Source organism: Salmo salar, chromosome ssa01 (assembly GCF_905237065.1).
Source record: "Salmo salar chromosome ssa01, Ssal_v3.1, whole genome shotgun sequence".
NCBI lineage: Eukaryota > Metazoa > Chordata > Actinopteri > Salmoniformes > Salmonidae > Salmo > Salmo salar.
In genome coordinates, this window is record NC_059442.1 from 130016258 (window position 1) to 130032787 (window position 16530).

A 16530-nucleotide genomic window follows, 5' to 3' on the forward strand; every position below is an offset into this window, starting at 1 on the left:
CCGATGAATAGAAAGACGTCACACTGCACAGTCAGTCAGTTACACACACTGATTTAAAGAGCTAAAGCCGTCAAGCGTCCCTTATGCATTTTCAAGGATGTCATTTTCAGTTTGAGCGCATTCTTACAGAACCATGCAGCTAAGTTGATGAAGCCCCCAGCTAAGTGGCGGTGTAGTGCCAGCATCAGAGGTCTGACCAAGGTGCATTCATTAAAGAAACAGCACCTTGATGCTAAAGCATGTTGGCTTTTAATGATAAAATAGCACTTCCCGCTAATTATTTCCTCAGAGCTGCTGAGTACAGCACAGTAGCTCTTACATTCAGCTGTGGAAGCCTGCCAGCACTGTTGAGCAACCATTTATCTTGTGGCGTGCCCAGTTTCCAGGACTGTGTGTCCGTGCCTGCACGCGAGCGAGCCCCTAAGAAATGCCTTTGTATCCGTTGTTGCTCACTTCAATAGTAACGTTAACGACAAAGGATTTAAACAAGACATCTGACCTCGGACCTGTTCTTAGTGGGGATAACCTTCTCCCACTCTAAAGGTAAAAGAACTGTGTTGACTGTGTGGTCATAAGTATATCAACACTGGAGTATTCCAAGGAAACTCCCAAGTGTAACTGGGTGCAACGGAATGGGAATAGTTGCCTCTCTCCCATGTGATGTGTAGCCTAAGTCTTGGTCTCTGTTATGCCATAATCTCTGGCCAATCCTTCTTTCCGTCCTCCCAGTCTGAGGTCAGCAGTGTGTTGTACCCTCAGTAACACAGATTCCTAAAATGGTGGGGACGTTGTTTCTGCTCTGTGTTGGATCCTGTCTCCTGCTGCTGGTTGTGCTGAGGCCTCAGAGGCCCAGGAACTTCCCACCGGGACCACCGCCTGTTCCCATATTTGGGAACGTTCTGCAGCTGAGCATGAAGAATCCTATGGCTGGCTTGGATAAGGTAAGTAAACGGAACGAGCACTCGAGAAAGTTGCAAGGTTTTTATTTTCTTCATATTTTGGGGTTTTCAAAGGTGAAGTAGGCCATGAACAAACATGTAGGCTTTAGCTAAGCGAGCTAACAGTCTACTGTATTGTTTTCTAGCTGTCCGGAGAGTATGGTGAGGTGTACAGCCTCTTCCTGGGCTGGAGGCCTGCCGTGGTGCTCCATGGTCTACAGGCGGTACGGGAGGCACTGGTGACTAAATCCGTGGACTTCGCTGGACGACCACAGGGCATGATGATCAACCACGTTACAGAGGATAAAGGTGATATGTGTTAGCCCTGCAACAAGATATCATAGCATTTTATACTGCTGTCCTATTACATTATACCACGTATTACATGGCAGTGTATTGCAATGATTTAGCTCTACCGAACCATGTTTTAATAGAGGTTTCTAGAGATTAGAGGTATATTGTGGCTCAGAAGATTAACTCAGTGTTTCACCACCACAGGTCTGATCATGGGTAACTACGGGGCGGTGTGGAAGGAGCACCGGCGCTTTGCTCTGACCACCATGAAGAACTTTGGTCTGGGGAAGAGATCCATGGAGGAGAGGATCCTGGAGGAGACGGATCATGTCTGCACTCGGCTAGGAGAGAATGCAGGTATCTAACCCTTCATTGAGGATCAAAAAAGGTGTTGTTGAATTGAACTGGATACTCAATGTTAACTTATTTGTAGAGGTTTTTAGAAGAACTTGAATTACTGCCAAATGTGTTGGAAACAAACTTCTTCATAGCAACAGTGTGTTATTTGTCAGGTAAATCCTTGGACCCTGTGACTCTGGTCCACAGCGCTGCATCCAACATCATCTGCTCGGTCCTGTTTGGTCATCGCTATGACTACCAGGACCCAGTCCTCTCCTTCGTCATCAACAGCTTCAAGGAGAACGCTCAGATTGCTAACGGACCCTGGGCTGCTGTGAGTTACAAATACACTCCATTTAACCTCTATTGCAGCATAAAAAGGTCACAGTTGTTGCGCCCAACATTTCTCAGATCCAACGTCTTTAATGTTTTCACCTGAAGTAGATATTTGGGGAATTCTATTCTTTATTTAGCTCTATGGACACTTATGTAGTCATTCATTAGGCCTTTATGTGCCATTCTCTATGTAGGTCTATGACACCTTCCCACTGCTGCGGCGGCTGCCCCTCCCCTTCCGGAGAGTGTTTGACAACTACAGAGCTCTGAAGAAACACACCGTGGAAATAGTGGAGCAGCACAAACACACACGTGCACCCGGAGAGCCACGAGACGTCGTAGACTGCTATCTGGATGAGATGGACAAGGTGTGTGTGTGTGTGTGTGTGTGTGTGTGTGTGTGTGTGTGTGTGTGTGTGTGTGTGTGTGTGTGTTCCTGTCTTTAGTGTTAAATGACTGAATGTGTTTATACCACTGTCATTACATTAAGTTAGAACAGATCTATCACATGTTCTCCAGAGAGGTCCAGAGGGGTGTGTGCTGGAAGAGGAGAGGTTGGTGATGTTACTACTGGACCTCCATTTTGCTGGGACTGACACTAGCTCCAATTCCATACTCACGGCGCTGCTCTACCTAGCTACACACACACACATACAGGGTGAGTGGATGCACACACACACCCTGGCTTTAGCTCAGTGGGCTAAAGTCAGTCTCATTGTCACTCAGGTGGCCCTGGGTTTGATACTCATTGGCTACGTCATGTTATCACTGCAAACTGTTCCTACATGAGCTGTCTGGCACAGGCCAGGACACGCATTAGCTTAAGACAGTCAGTCGGTCCCAACGGAGACTAACAAAAAGTATTAATTTCTCTCCCTTTGTCTTCTCTCTCTTTGACTCCATCCCTCACTCCCCAGCCCAATGTCAGACAGAGATAGACGGCGTTCTGGGGGGGAAGGAGAGAGTGTCGTTTGAGGACAGACACAGGATGCCCTATGTGATGGCCACTATCCATGAGACCCAGCGTCTAGCCAACATCGCACCGCTAGGGGTGTTTCATGCTACCATCAGACCCACCAAGCTCATGGGCTATGACATACCAGAGGTACACACACAGATAACCTTTTAAATTACACTCACACTCACACACACAAGGGACAGATCTGGTCAATGTTGGCCCTTTGGGGAACAAGGCTTGTGGGCTATAACATACCCAAGGTGATAAGTGACATTCACACACAAGCACACACACACACACGAGTGCACACACACACACACACGCACACACACACACACAAATGCATTGACCTTCAGCATTCAACATGTATGGTCATGAATTTGGCATTATCCTTCAGCTGTTATTGGCCTCTCCCCATCTCTTGGTGTTTTTCTCTCTCTTGCTCCCTGCCCACCTCTGTCTCCTACTACCTGTCTTTCTGCCTGTCTTCCCCTTATCATTTTATTTCTCTCCATCCCTCTGCCCCCCTTCACTCTCCCCTCTCTCTCTCTCCCTCCCTCCCCCTCTCACTCTCCTTCCCATCCCTCTCTCCCTCCTCTCTCTCTGTTTTTCCCTCGCTCTCTGGCAAAGGGGACTCTGGTTATCACCAACCTCACCTCTGTGCTCTTCGAGAGCAGCCAATGGGAGCGTCCAAATGACTTTAACCCTGCCCACTTCCTGAATGATGACGGGCAGTTTGTGAAACCAGAAGCCTTTTTGGTGTTCTCGGCAGGTAAAACTGATAATAAATAGCTTCTGACAACATGGCCGCCAGTTCTATCAATCATATCAGTGCAGATGAATGAGAGGGGACTGGGAGAGACTATCGAGATGCAGCCTAAGATTATAGACAAGAATACTGTCATCTTATTCTCTAGAGAGAAACGGAGCTGCTCAGTGGATCTACAGGTGTCTGAGGTTTATTATGTAAATCCTGGGCTGTTTATGTAACTAGTGTTTCGTTCTGGATTTATATAACTGCTGTTGTTAGTTATGTAAACGTGACAAGTCATGCTTCAGCCCCTGCTGGCCAATTAGACAGTTTTAATAAGCAAACAATCAGAGACAAAGAGAACAGAAACAGTGAAATTGGTAGTTAGGCCAGTGAGATTCTGTACTCTGTCATGATGTTACTGATAATGTGGTGTGTGTGTGTGTGTGTCAGGTCCTCGTGTGTGTCTCGGGGAGCTGCTGGCACGTATGGAACTCTTCCTCATCCTGGTCACTCTGCTGCAGCGATTCCACTTCCTGTGGCCAGAGGATGCTGGGAACCCTGACCTTTCACCTGTGTTTGGGGGGATCCAGTCACCCAAACCCTACAGGGTATCAGTCAGACTGAGAGGAAACCAGGGAGCCTGATGGAACCAGTTGGAGCCAGTGTTACTTTTAAATATGTCCCAATACCATTATGGAGTATGGAGGGGCTCCCTAAGGCACTGCATCTCAGTGCTAGAGGTGTCACTTCTGACCCTGGTTCAATTCCAGGCTGCATCACAACCGGCCGTGATTGGGAGTCCCATAGGGCGGCGCACAATTGGCCCAGTGCCGTCCGGGTTAGGTTTAAAAATGGAGTGAAGCATTGTGATATTTTTTTGTATTTGACAGCTATTCCATCATAAAATCTGTTTGGTTCATGTTTAAGTCATGTTTTTATAGCAAATGGCATGTGATCCACTGCCATGCATCATTTAGCCCTGTAAAGCTGTCTCAGGTTTGTTCTGTACCTCATTTAAATGCTGGCGCAGCTCTCCTGAATCAGCGGACTTTAAAAAGAGTAATACGTTATATAGCCTTTTGCGTGTGTTGGGGGGCAGGCGTGAGTTTCATATAGGCTTTTCAAGGGGGCAATGCCCGGTCAATTAGGCGGCCAATGTACCGTGGCGAGAGAGAGAATGCTGTAGCACTGCAGAACCTAGTCCACTGCAAGACCTAGTCTCTCCTCTGTCATGGCCAAGAACAACCTCAAGAGGGCTACAGTGAGATCACTGAATCACACACCCACACACACACAAACAAACCCTGTAGCAAGGACACTCTTTATTAAGACAGAATCAGTGAATGAGTAACCTCAGCAGGGGGCCAGGAGGGTCAGTTGGAATATTTCCTCTCCCTCATATTCTAATCTCTATTCTAATGAATTAGAACATTCTGGAATAGGACCTTGCGTTTGAATTGTGGACTATTGTATTCAGATTGTATGGAACAGAATAATGCTTGCAGCTGAGTTGCTCAGAGGGAAATAACGAATAGGACTATAAATAGAAGGCTAGTAAATAGGAAGAAGCTGCCTCATATGGTATGGTGGATAAAACACCTGTGCATGCACAGTTAACCTGATAGGTTAAACAAGGGATTATCATTAGAGATTCACCTGATAGGTTAATCAAGGGATTATCATTAGGGTACGGCAATGATGACAAGGATGTGTCATAATCCTCATCATCATCATCATCAACAACACATAGCACCATTTATTATCAAAAGAAAAAAAGGCATACAAAATCCAGGGGTATACATTTAGTGAACACTACAGTGCATCTTCATCACCATCATCATAGGGAGCTCCTCCACTCCTCACAGAAGAACCTTCATCTCCTGTGTGGGAGGGGTTTCCCTCCTGTGGGTACCGTAGCTGCCTTCATCCCCCCCGTTTATCCGTTCAGCGCGCGACTGAGTGTGAGGGGGCGGGGTTCAGGGCTCGTGGCTTTAAATGAGGAGGTCGGACTACTCGGTCGCGTGCGAGTGGAGGGAGTGTTTGTGGACTGTTGTGGAAAGAGCGCTCCTATAGAAATTGTGACAGTCGCACAGAGGCAGGACGCTTTATTTGATGTTTCTCTCTCCATCTCTATTTCTCTTACATCTCCAATCTCTGTAGGAGGAAGAAAAACATTTAAAAGAACTGTTGGAGAAGTGTCAGGTAAGAGAAGTGAGAGCATTTTGATTGTGTGTCAGTATGTGGTTGATTGGGGGAAAAAAGATGACGATAGATTAGGACTCGACAAGAATGAATTGACCTATATGGATTGCAAGAATCCATCATTCAGGATGTGCCATGTCTGAGAAAATTATACATCTTGTGGACATATTAGAGGGAAAAAAAAAGGTTGACTTATGTGAACATAGAAAATGACTTCTATTCATTCTATTCCTCCCTTTCCAGTAATTTAATGCCCCACTCTGTGTCACCACTGCAGGACATCATTTATTACAGTGAGATCCACAAAGGGCTGCATACTGAAATGACAGGAGAGGTTGATGTCTCTGTAACCTCAGTCTCCAGCCTCTTGTGGGTATATTGACACAAAAAGACTTGGACTTAATACCTTCTGGGGATAGAAGAGTGCGGAACAAGGTTCTTAAGGGGCAATATGCTAAACAAAAGCTTTCCTTGCCATGATCTCTTCAGGCCATATTCTCCCCCTTCCTTCACTATGGACTCATTTACATTTGACGTGTCAAGCTGCAAGTGCACCGATAGAAAAAGCAAGACGATGTCAAGTCAGCTACAGCAGAAACAGACAGTCAGGACAGATAGTGTGGAGTCTCTCCCCGTTACTCTCCATTGCACCGACAGCCACTGTTTCAGACCTGTCTCACACGCACACTTACTCCGAACTAGCCAGTCTGTAAATGAGGTGAGGGAGCCTTCAGTTGCTAACTATAACACATACTGGCAGCAGAGAAAGGTCAAGATAAAGAACAATGTGAAAGAGGAGAGAAGCAAGTCAAAGAATAACATTTTTTTCATGCTACAAGGCATGTGCTTGCCTGCATGCATGAGTGTGAAGAGGTCAAAGGTCAGGTTGTGATTCCCTATAGAACATGCTCTAGCTGCAGTATATTGATCAGCTCTTATTTTCCCATGGTCTACAATCCCCTGTGATAGGTATTATTGACCGTGTGTGTGTGTGTGTGTGTGTGTGTGTGTGTGGGATGGAGAGTTAGGCGCTGACTGAGGTGCTGAAACTGACAGTGCTTACATCACTCACTCCAAACCCCCACTGCTGCTGAAGTCAGGGGAAATATTCACCAGGTTGGGGGTTTTACCCTCTTAGTAGACAGATTTAAAAGTGATACAGTGCAGATTGATCCCCTGGGGTCATCTACTAAAACAGCAAGTTCAAGTGTATAGAATGGCGTCAGGCATGATATATATTGTCAGAAAGTCTTCAATCTTTCCCATTGTCTTTTTGTAGTTGGACTCTTGGCTATAATATAGTGTTCCTGTATTGGCACTGCTGCAGCCTGCAATATACAGTAGCGCTCCTGGAAAAGCACTCAAAGTGATCCATTACTCCGCAGTAGAAAGAGCAATAGGGAGTTTGTCCTAGTTTTACAATGGTAAGATAAGACAGTGCTGCTGGACTTAATTACAATCTGCCGTGGACATTTATCACCCTAGAAAATAATTAAGATGGTGAGAGACGGATGTAGATGGCTGCTGTAGTTGTTTATGAGAGCATGATGTTGGAGCCTGGTTTGGCACTGTCTGTATAGCACTGCACTGTCTGTATACTCTCCAGCTGGAGATGATGATGAGCTGGGAAGGATGGAGTACTCAGCCATGTTGTAATGCCAAACATGCTATCAGTCGTTACTCCGTTACTACTGCAGTGCAGTAGCAGGCTGCTACTGCTACTACTACTATTACTATTATTATTACTACTACTACTACTATTGCTACTAGTACTACTACTAGTACTACTTCTATTGCTACTATTACTACTACAACTACTACTGCTACTATTGCTACAATTACTACTTCTAGTACTACTACTATTACTATGATTATTACTACTACTATTACTACTACTAGTACTACTGCTACTATTACTACTACTAGTACTACTACTACTAGTACTACTGCTACTATTACTACTACTATTACTACTAGCACTACTACTACTACTAGCACTACTAATACTATTACTAATACTTTTACTACTACTATAACTACTAACCCTTACCCTAAACCTAACCGCTAACCCTAATTGTAACCCTAAACCTAACCCTAAACTTAAAATGGCCTTCACCAGGGAGAATTTTCTTTGTTTTACTATCCTTGCGGGGACTTTCCGGTACCTGGAAGATAATAATATTTCTTGGGCGCACACACACACACACACACACACACACACACACACACACACACACACACACACACACACACACACACACACACAACCACTACCTACCTATGTAGAAAAGAATGGGAAAGGATAGCCTGCTGCCATTGCTTATTCGTTTCATACATTATGGACTCTCCATGATGATAAATGGAGGTCAGGGTTGTGGTGAACTCAATTCCAACCTAATCCATTTAACCAATCAACTCACATTCATGAGTTGGACAGTTTCCCATTGCTTTCAATGAGAATTTTCCACCTCATTTCATCCAGGATGTTGGAATGTATTTTCGTCAGTTTGGCACAGTTGGAACCTACAGTAATTGACTTCCTGCCCTAAATCTGCAGGGAAAGCGATTGTCGTCCACTGCTTCCCTGGCTGCTCTCTCTCATGACAGGGTTTGAAAAACAGATATTCTCCGGCACAACAAAGTGTGACCAGAGGTGATTTAATTAGCAATGCACCATGAGTATGTTTGGAGAGTGTATAGCCGTGAAGGGTGGTGGTGTTGTGCGTATGTGGAAGCAGTAGGGTGTGTTAGATGCTGAATCAGGCGGTTGCATATCCTTAGTGAATATTAAGGCGTGTCCATTTCCTCTGAGTACCATAGTGTTAATATGTTTTGTGACAGTCGTCCCCTGGCTGGGAAAATGAATGTGTGACTATAACTATAGATCCATTCTGAACCTGAGACCTGAGCTGAATGTTGACGCTGCATGGCCACACAGCCGTATCTGAAAGAGAGGATAGAACTACACACGTCCATGAGCTGGATAGAAATAGAGCAACAAATGAGAAAATTTTTGGCACATTATTCCCAGTATTGGACACACCATTTCTTACAGAGAGGTACCCTACTGGTTCTGAGAAGTACCCTTCAAAGGTGACTAACTCTCCTCCTGGAGAGCTACTTGGTATGCAGGAATGTGCAGGACTTTTGATCCCATGAGTAGGGTTGCCAGTGGCGATTTTAGCATGTATATCTTGGTGCGGCAAACAAACAAAAAATGTTTTTAGATGCATGCCAGCAAAGCCACTACACAACACTAAACATTACATTAATTGCACTATAACAGTGACAAACGGTGCCCACAAACTCTTAGGTCCTAGCAACTGTTAGGGCCTACATAAAGCTGTCCCAACAGCAGAGGTTTCTATTCAGCACCATGGAGTGAATCCTTACCACTGGTACACCTGGCTATCAGCAGAGCCTTGTCTGGCAGCGAAACAGTTCATTCAGCCTCATTTACTGCTTTTTAAAAAAACATAGCTGATGTGGCTGACTTGCTTAAACGAATGTGGTTTCTACTGACAATTGAGATGTACAAACTATGGCATAAGGGAACGATGAGCGGAAAAGAAGCAATCCGTCATTTCGATTAAGACAATAATGAGCAAGCTAAGATGGACGTAGTCAATATAACTATTTGTTCAGCACTTTTGAAATGTACAGCGTGAGAATTCAGAACATGGGCCATTCTTACAGTATTCTCCCTGTACACCAAGTTAGAACCGTAGTCAGTTGTACAACTGAATGCATTCAACTGAAATGTGTCTTCCACATTTAACTCAACCCCTCTGAATCAGAGAGATACGGGGGGCTGCTTTAATCGACATCCACGTCTTTGGCTCCCGATATAAGCAGACAATGAAAGCTATTACAATATTCAATGATTACATTTCTCTAAAACTGGTTATAGGCTACATTTGCGCCACCAAGTCAGAACAGTAGGCTAAGTTATGATGGGGAAAGGGACCAAATTATTAGGGTGAGGCACATGGGCTACTAACAGCTTACTACACAACATACACTTAGTATTACTTTCTTAGGTACAGTATACATATCTCCCTGGCATATTACATCATTTATGTAGCTGTACACACTACATTTTTGGGCTCACCTTGTTGTGCTGCGCTCACTTAAACAGGAAGGTGGCGCGGTGGTCCTTCTTGTGGGCAAATTTTGTCATCAAACATTGTCATCAAAGTCTGGCATTCTCTGGATTTACGGTGCTTTCAAGACAACTGGGAACTCTGGAAAAAAAAACAAGGTCGAATCATGACGTCAGTGGTCTTTAGGTCGGAGCTCTAGAAAGAGGCCAGAGTTCCCGACTTGGAATTCTGAGTTGGATGAGCGTTCAAAATGTATTTTCCCAGTCGGAGCTTGATATTTTCAGAGTTCCAGTTGTCTTGAACTCACTGAAGTCTGAGATTTCCCAGTTCCAAGTTTCCAGTTGTTTTGAATGCGTCAGAAGTCATTCTGGATTGACAGCATGGCCAGTGTATTCAACCTTTTCTGGCCCATGGTGTTGCATGTGAATGTTTATCCTTTTAAGCTTGGAAAAGAGACCCTTAATAAGGATAGGTGTCCCGCTAGCAGGACAACTTCCGGTAAAACTGGAGGGCGCGCAAATCAAATAAATAATCATAAATATTATGGATTTTACACATTTAGGTACATAAAAGTGTCTTATATCGGCTGAAAGCTTCAATTCTTGTTAATCAAACTGCACTGTCCGATTTACAGTAGCTATTACAGCGAAACCATGCCATGCGATTGTTTGAGGATGGCGCCCCACATCAAAATATTTTTCCACCGCACAGGTTTCATACATTCACATATAACAATTAAATATTCACTTACTTTTTGAAAATCTTCCTCTGATGTGTCATCCTATGGATCCCAGTTATAACATGTAGTGTCGTTTTGTTAGATAAAATCCTTCTTTATATCCCAAAAAGTCTGTTTAGTTGGCACAATCGATTTGAGTAATCCACTCGTTCAACTTGCAGAGAAAGGAATCTGAAAATCTACCCCTAAACCTTGTTTCAACAAGTCAAAATATGTTTCTATTTACTTCTCAGATACCCTAAAATGTTATCAAACTATAATATTTATTTCGGAAAGAAGTATGTTTAATAGGAAACCGATTTTAGCAGGTGCGTAATGTCTTCATGGCGTGCGCAAACACGAATTTCCAAGACTTTGTCTTTCTACTAAAACTGTTATTTCTTATTCAATTTTGAAGTTACAAGCCTGTAACCTTGAACATAGACTGCAGACGCCCCATGGAAGCCATAGGAATTGCATCCAGGGAGTTTTCAATATGACGTTTCTCTTGCATTTCTAAGAGGATGGTCTCTCTCAAAAACAAATCTTCTTTCCAATGGTACCAATTATATGCATATCCTGGCTTCAGGGCCTGAGCTACAGGCAGTTTACTTTGGCCACGTCATTCAGGCAGGAAGTGGAGAAAAAAGGGGCCAAGCCCTAAGAAGTTAAACCCAGACTTGGAACACACAGCCTCTCCACTGAATAGCAGGCTAGTGATTAATTTGCAATGCTTGCAGTTAGCCATTGATTCCTTCCAAACCACTCATTGCTGAATTTGCGATTTGCAACTTGTTGTGTAATGTTTATGTCCAATGGCCGATGAGCACCGATACTTTTTATCTTTAATTTGTCTTCATATTACAAGGATTGAAAAGGATTTGCCAGTAGATTGTCGACCTCATTCATGATGATGACTACTGGCTAAGATTTTGAAAGTATGATGTTGACATGATCAGTCCAATAAAAAGCATGAGCTGGCGCACACCTAGAGAAAATTATTTAATGTGGAGGTGCTGACTAACGGAAAACAAACTGTAAGCTATAAAAACAGAGAGAGTCGCACACTATATATATATATATATATATATATATATATATATATAAGCAGTAATTTATTGGGTAAAAAAACACCAACGTTATGGCATCACTGTGCCTTCTTCAGGGTAATGTTATGAATGCTTGAACCAGTTTATGTAGACAAACAGTGCAATTCGTACAATCAATGACAATAGTGAGGGGTGTGTCGTAATTGCTACAGTAGGTTGATCAGAATGAACCGAGCAAAACTGTTAAAAGACAATAGCTCACAGCATATTGAATATATGTCATTGTTATCATTAGCATAACATTAACATTATTGTTTCATTGAAATTGACCTATATATTTAAATATTTCCAATTTCATTAATGTTTTGTAATATTTTGGTTCAACCATAGTGCATAATAGGCATCATCGACAGGGGGAAACATTGGGTGTACTCTGATAAGCTGTAGAAAGAATACATTCATTTACAAGACCTGTTCACAGAAAATATAATTGTTCATAAGAAGGGTGATGAGATAGATTACCCCCTTTGTCTTGCATGAGATGATACCCCTAACAGGAATTTTTCGATCTGTATGTGGATGTCTGTTTTTGTAGTGCTATTGCACTGTGCGCATGAGCCACATTTGTAGTTCCCATTTGGAATGGATGTCAAGAGTGTCTGAGTGGGCTCAGGGATCAGGTCAGATATCACCAAGCTGTCCCCAATATTGTGACCACTCTTATTGACCACCAGTGGGGGTTCCTTGAAGAGGTGTGCAATTTTATTTTCCTTAAAGTATACTTTTTATGTTACTGTCCCCACTACAACGTAAATACTCAAATACATGTCATTTTGTCCTTCTGCTTCTTCTGGGGAGTGCAAATATGGCCGACCGGTGGCTTCAAAGCCTCTCACTGGCCAATACATAGCATCAGTAATCCAGAGGTTTATATATATCATTGTTCCTTCCTGAAGATGTGTCTCTGGGGACCTTCTTCTTCCCCTTTATATCTCTTTCTATCCATCTCTTCTTCATCTATCCTTCTCTTCCTCTCTTTATCCACCCACCTCTGACCTCTACTACTCCTTGTTCTCTTTCTATCCCTCACTCATGAACCTCTTCCATCACTGACTGACCAATGGCTCAATGCTATGGATAATGGCAGGTTTGTGGGTGTACTATTTTTAGATTTCAGTGCAGCATTTTATTTAGTGGATCATGAAATAATTTTGACAAAATTATTGCATTATGGAGGCAGCATTGAATTGGGTACAGTCATATCTAACTGACAGGAAACAGTCCACCTATATCAATGAGTCGTTTTCTTCCCCTCATGCTTTAAACTGTGGAATACCGCAGGGCAGCTGCCTTGGGCCCCTTCTTTACTTAATATATACCAACGACCTTCCTTATGTCTCATCTGAAACTCAAACTACTATATTTGCAGATGATACTACAATTTATACATCAAGACAATCGGTTCAACAGGTATAGCAAGCTCTACAAGTAGATCTGGGAAATATCAGGGAGTGGGTTTGCCGGAACAAACCTGTTTTGAACACCAAGAAAACCAAGGTTATGTTCGTCTGTTCTACCAGGAAAAGGTCAACACAGCATGGGATACAATTAAGTACGAGGGGAGTAAAAATTGAGGAAGTAGCAGAAACCAAACTACTAGGGGTGCAGTGTCTCAAATAACTAATCTATGTAAAAATATATATATATTACATGCATGCATGATCAGAAGGATAGCTAAATATTTACCGGGAAAGATTCTTAAGAGAACAACCCAAGCATTAATTGGGAGTCAGGTGAACTATTGTTCTGTGTTCTGGGGAAATGCATCAGCAAGTGAAATTAGGAGGCTGCAGATTGAACAGAAACAAGCTGCAAGGATTGTTTTAAGGTGGAGATATGGTTCTTCTGTTTTAGTCATGCTCAATGCTCTTGGTATCAGGTTTGAAGGTAGGTACAAAGGTACAGGATGGCAGACCAGCTCAGGGTCAGACAGAAGTAGGTAATCCAGAGATGGGGCAAAGTTACAGGATGGCAGGCAGGCTCAGGGGCAGGCAGAGTGGTCAGGCAGACGGGCTCAGAAACAGGACAGGCAAGGGTCAAAACCAGGAGGGCAAGGAAAAGAGAGACTGGGGAAAGCAGGAGCTGAGAAAAAAAAACGCTGGTTGACTTGATGAACAAGACGACCTGGTAACAGACAAACAGAGAACACAGGTATAAATACACAGGGGATAATGGAGAAGATGGGTGACACCTGGAGGGGGTGGAGACAATCACAAAGACAGGTGAAACAGATCAGGGTGTGACAGTACCCCCCTCCAGGGGCGCCATCTGGCGTCCTACCTGGGCGCATACCTGGTTGACCGGGGTGTTGGCGTTGGAAATCCGCGATGAGGCCTGGGTCCAGGATGTCTCTGGCGTTGAAGAACCTGTTGGACATGGAGCACATGTTCTTGGGGGGAGTGGGAGAAGATGAAGATGTCATCAATGTAGACGAAGACGAACCAGTTCAACATGTTGCAGAGAACATCATTTACCAGAGCCTGGAACACAGCAGGGGCATTGGTGAGGACAAATGGCATGACCAAATACTTAGTGGCCTCTGGCCGTGTTGAAGGCGGTCTTCCACTCATCCCCTTCCCATATCCGCACCAGGTGGTAGGCGTTCTGTAGATCCAGCTTGGAAAACACGGTGGCTGGAGCGGCTCGAAGGCCGAGGAGATGAGTGGTAGCGGGTAGCGGTTCTTCATCGTTATGCCATTGAGTCCCCGGTAGTCGATGCACGGGCATAGGCTCTTGTCCTTCTTCTCCACAAAGAACCCTGCGCCGGCGGGAGAGATTGAAGGACGTATAAATCCTGCAGCTAGGGAGTCCCCAATGTAGGTGTCCATAGCCTTGGTCTCTGGTCCCGATAGAAAGTACAGTTGTCCCCGGGGTGGAGTGGTGCTAGGGAAAAGGTCAATCCCGCAGTCATATGGTCGGTGCGGCAGAAGTGAAGTGGCCCGGGCCTTGTTGAACACCTCCTGAAAGTCCTGGTACTCCGCGTGAATGGTGGAGAGGTCCGGGGCATCTTCCGAGCCCCCAGGTATACAGTGAGGGGGAAAAGTATGTGATCCCCTGCTGATTTTGTATGTTTGCCCACTGACATAGAAATGATCAGTCTATAATTTTAATGGTAGATTTATTTGAACAGTGAGAGACAGAATAACAACAAAGAAATCCTGACAAACGCATGTCAAAAATGTTATAAATTGATTTGCATTTTAAAGAGGGAAATAAGTATTTGACCCCCTCTCAATCAGAAAGATTTCTGGCTCCCAGGTGTCTTTTATACAGGTAATGGAGTGCTCCTCATCTCAGCTTGTTACCTGTATAAAAGACACCTGTCCACAGAAGCAATCAATCAATCAGATTCCAAACTCTCCACCATGGCCAAGACCAAAGAGCTCTCCAAGGATGTCAGGGACAAGATTGTAGACCTACACAAGGCTGGAACGGGCTACAAGACCATCGCCAAGCAGCTTGGTGAGAAGGTGACAACAGTTGGTGCGATTATTCGCAAATGGAAGAAACACAAAAGAACTGTCAATCTCCCTCAGCCTGGGGCTCCATGCAAGATCTCACCTCGTGGAGTTGCAGTGATCATGACAACGGTGAGGAATCAGCCCAGAACTACACGGGAGGATCTTGTCAATGATCTCAAGGCAGCTGGGACCAGAGTCACCAAGAAAACAATTGGTAACACACTACGCTGTGAAGGACTGAAATCCTGCAGCGCCCGCAAGGTCCCCCTGTTCAAGAAAGCACATATACATGCCTGTCTGAAGTTTGCCAATGAACATCTGAACGATTCAGAGGACAACAGGGTGAAAGTGTTGTGGTCAGATGAGACCAAAATGGAGCTCTTTGGCATCAACTAAACTCGCCGTGTTTGGAGGAGGAGGAATGCTGCCTATGACCCCAAGAACACCATCCCCACTGTCAAACATGGAGGTGGAAACATTATGCTTTGGGGGTGTTTTTCTGCTAAGGGGACAGGACAACTTCACCGCATCAAAGGGACGATGGACAGGGCCATGTACCGTCAAATCTTGGGTGAGAACCTCCTTCCCTCAGCCATGGCATTGAAAATGGGTCGTGGATGGGTATTCCAGCATGACAATGACCCAAAACACACAGCCAAGGCAACAAAGGAGTGGCTCAAGAAGAAGCACATTAACCTCTATGGGCTAGGTGGGACGCAAGCGTCCCACCCGTGGTGCACTCCATCAACAGCAGGTGCATTTCAAGAGCGGCAAATTTGAATCCAAATAAATGTCAAAATTCTAATTTTTCAAACATACAACTATTTTACACCCTTTGAAAGATAAACATCTCCTTAATCTAACCACGTTTTACGATTTCAAAAAGGTTTTACGGCGAAAGCATAAATTTAGAGTATGTTAGGACAGTACATTTACAAGAGTTGTGTGTAATGTTTTGTCAATTCAAAGACAGGGTCACCAAAACCATAAAACCAGCTAAAATGATGCACTAACCTTTTACAATCTCCATCAGATGACACTCCTAGGACATTGTGTTAGACAATGCATGCATTTTTAGTTCTATCAAGTTCATATTTATATCCAAAAACAGCGTTTTACTATGGCATTGATGTTGAGGAAATCGTTTCCCTCCAATAACCGGCAGTCAAGTCAGCACCACAAATTAAATAATTAAAATTAGAAAACATTGGTAAAATATTATATTGTCATTTAAAGAATTATAGATTTACATCTCTTGAACGCAATCAACTTGCCAGATTTAAAAATAACCTTACTGGGAAATCACACTTTGCAATAA

The 16530-nt window shown here is 43.9% G+C and overlaps 2 protein-coding genes across 3 annotated transcripts in view; both read left to right on the plus strand.

Annotated features, from left to right (window-relative positions):
- The first annotated feature begins 5 nt into the window (after positions 1–5).
- On the plus strand, positions 6–4538 carry LOC106562623 (cytochrome P450 2D15). The gene is made up of 9 exons (XM_014127585.2): positions 6–941; positions 1085–1247; positions 1437–1589; positions 1745–1905; positions 2102–2275; positions 2427–2565; positions 2825–3012; positions 3496–3637; positions 4070–4538. The coding sequence occupies exons 1-9, from the start codon at positions 777–779 to the stop codon at positions 4261–4263; spliced, it is 1479 nt and encodes a 492-aa protein (XP_013983060.2). The 5' UTR covers positions 6–776; the 3' UTR covers positions 4264–4538.
- A 480-nt stretch (positions 4539–5018) lies between these two features.
- LOC106562596 (rabphilin-3A) overlaps positions 5019–16530 on the plus strand; it is a 64578-nt gene continuing 53066 nt past the window's right edge. Inside the window, exon 1 of one of the 2 annotated variants that reach the window (XM_014127554.2) lies at positions 5019–5821. The gene's annotated coding sequence lies outside the window, so the exon portion shown is untranslated. The remainder of the gene's footprint in view (positions 5822–16530) is intronic. The other variant, XM_014127546.2, reaches the window with a different exon arrangement.

Excerpts from the sequence above, each read along its gene's own strand:
- LOC106562623 (XM_014127585.2), top strand. The coding sequence starts at position 777 with ATGGTGGGGACGTTGTTTCTGCTCTGTGTTGGATCCTGTCTCCTGCTG. Across the intron at positions 1,248-1,436 it reads CCACGTTACAGAGGATAAAG|GTCTGATCATGGGTAACTAC; the intron begins GTGATATGTGTT and ends TCACCACCACAG. Across the intron at positions 2,276-2,426 it reads ATCTGGATGAGATGGACAAG|AGAGGTCCAGAGGGGTGTGT; the intron begins GTGTGTGTGTGT and ends CATGTTCTCCAG.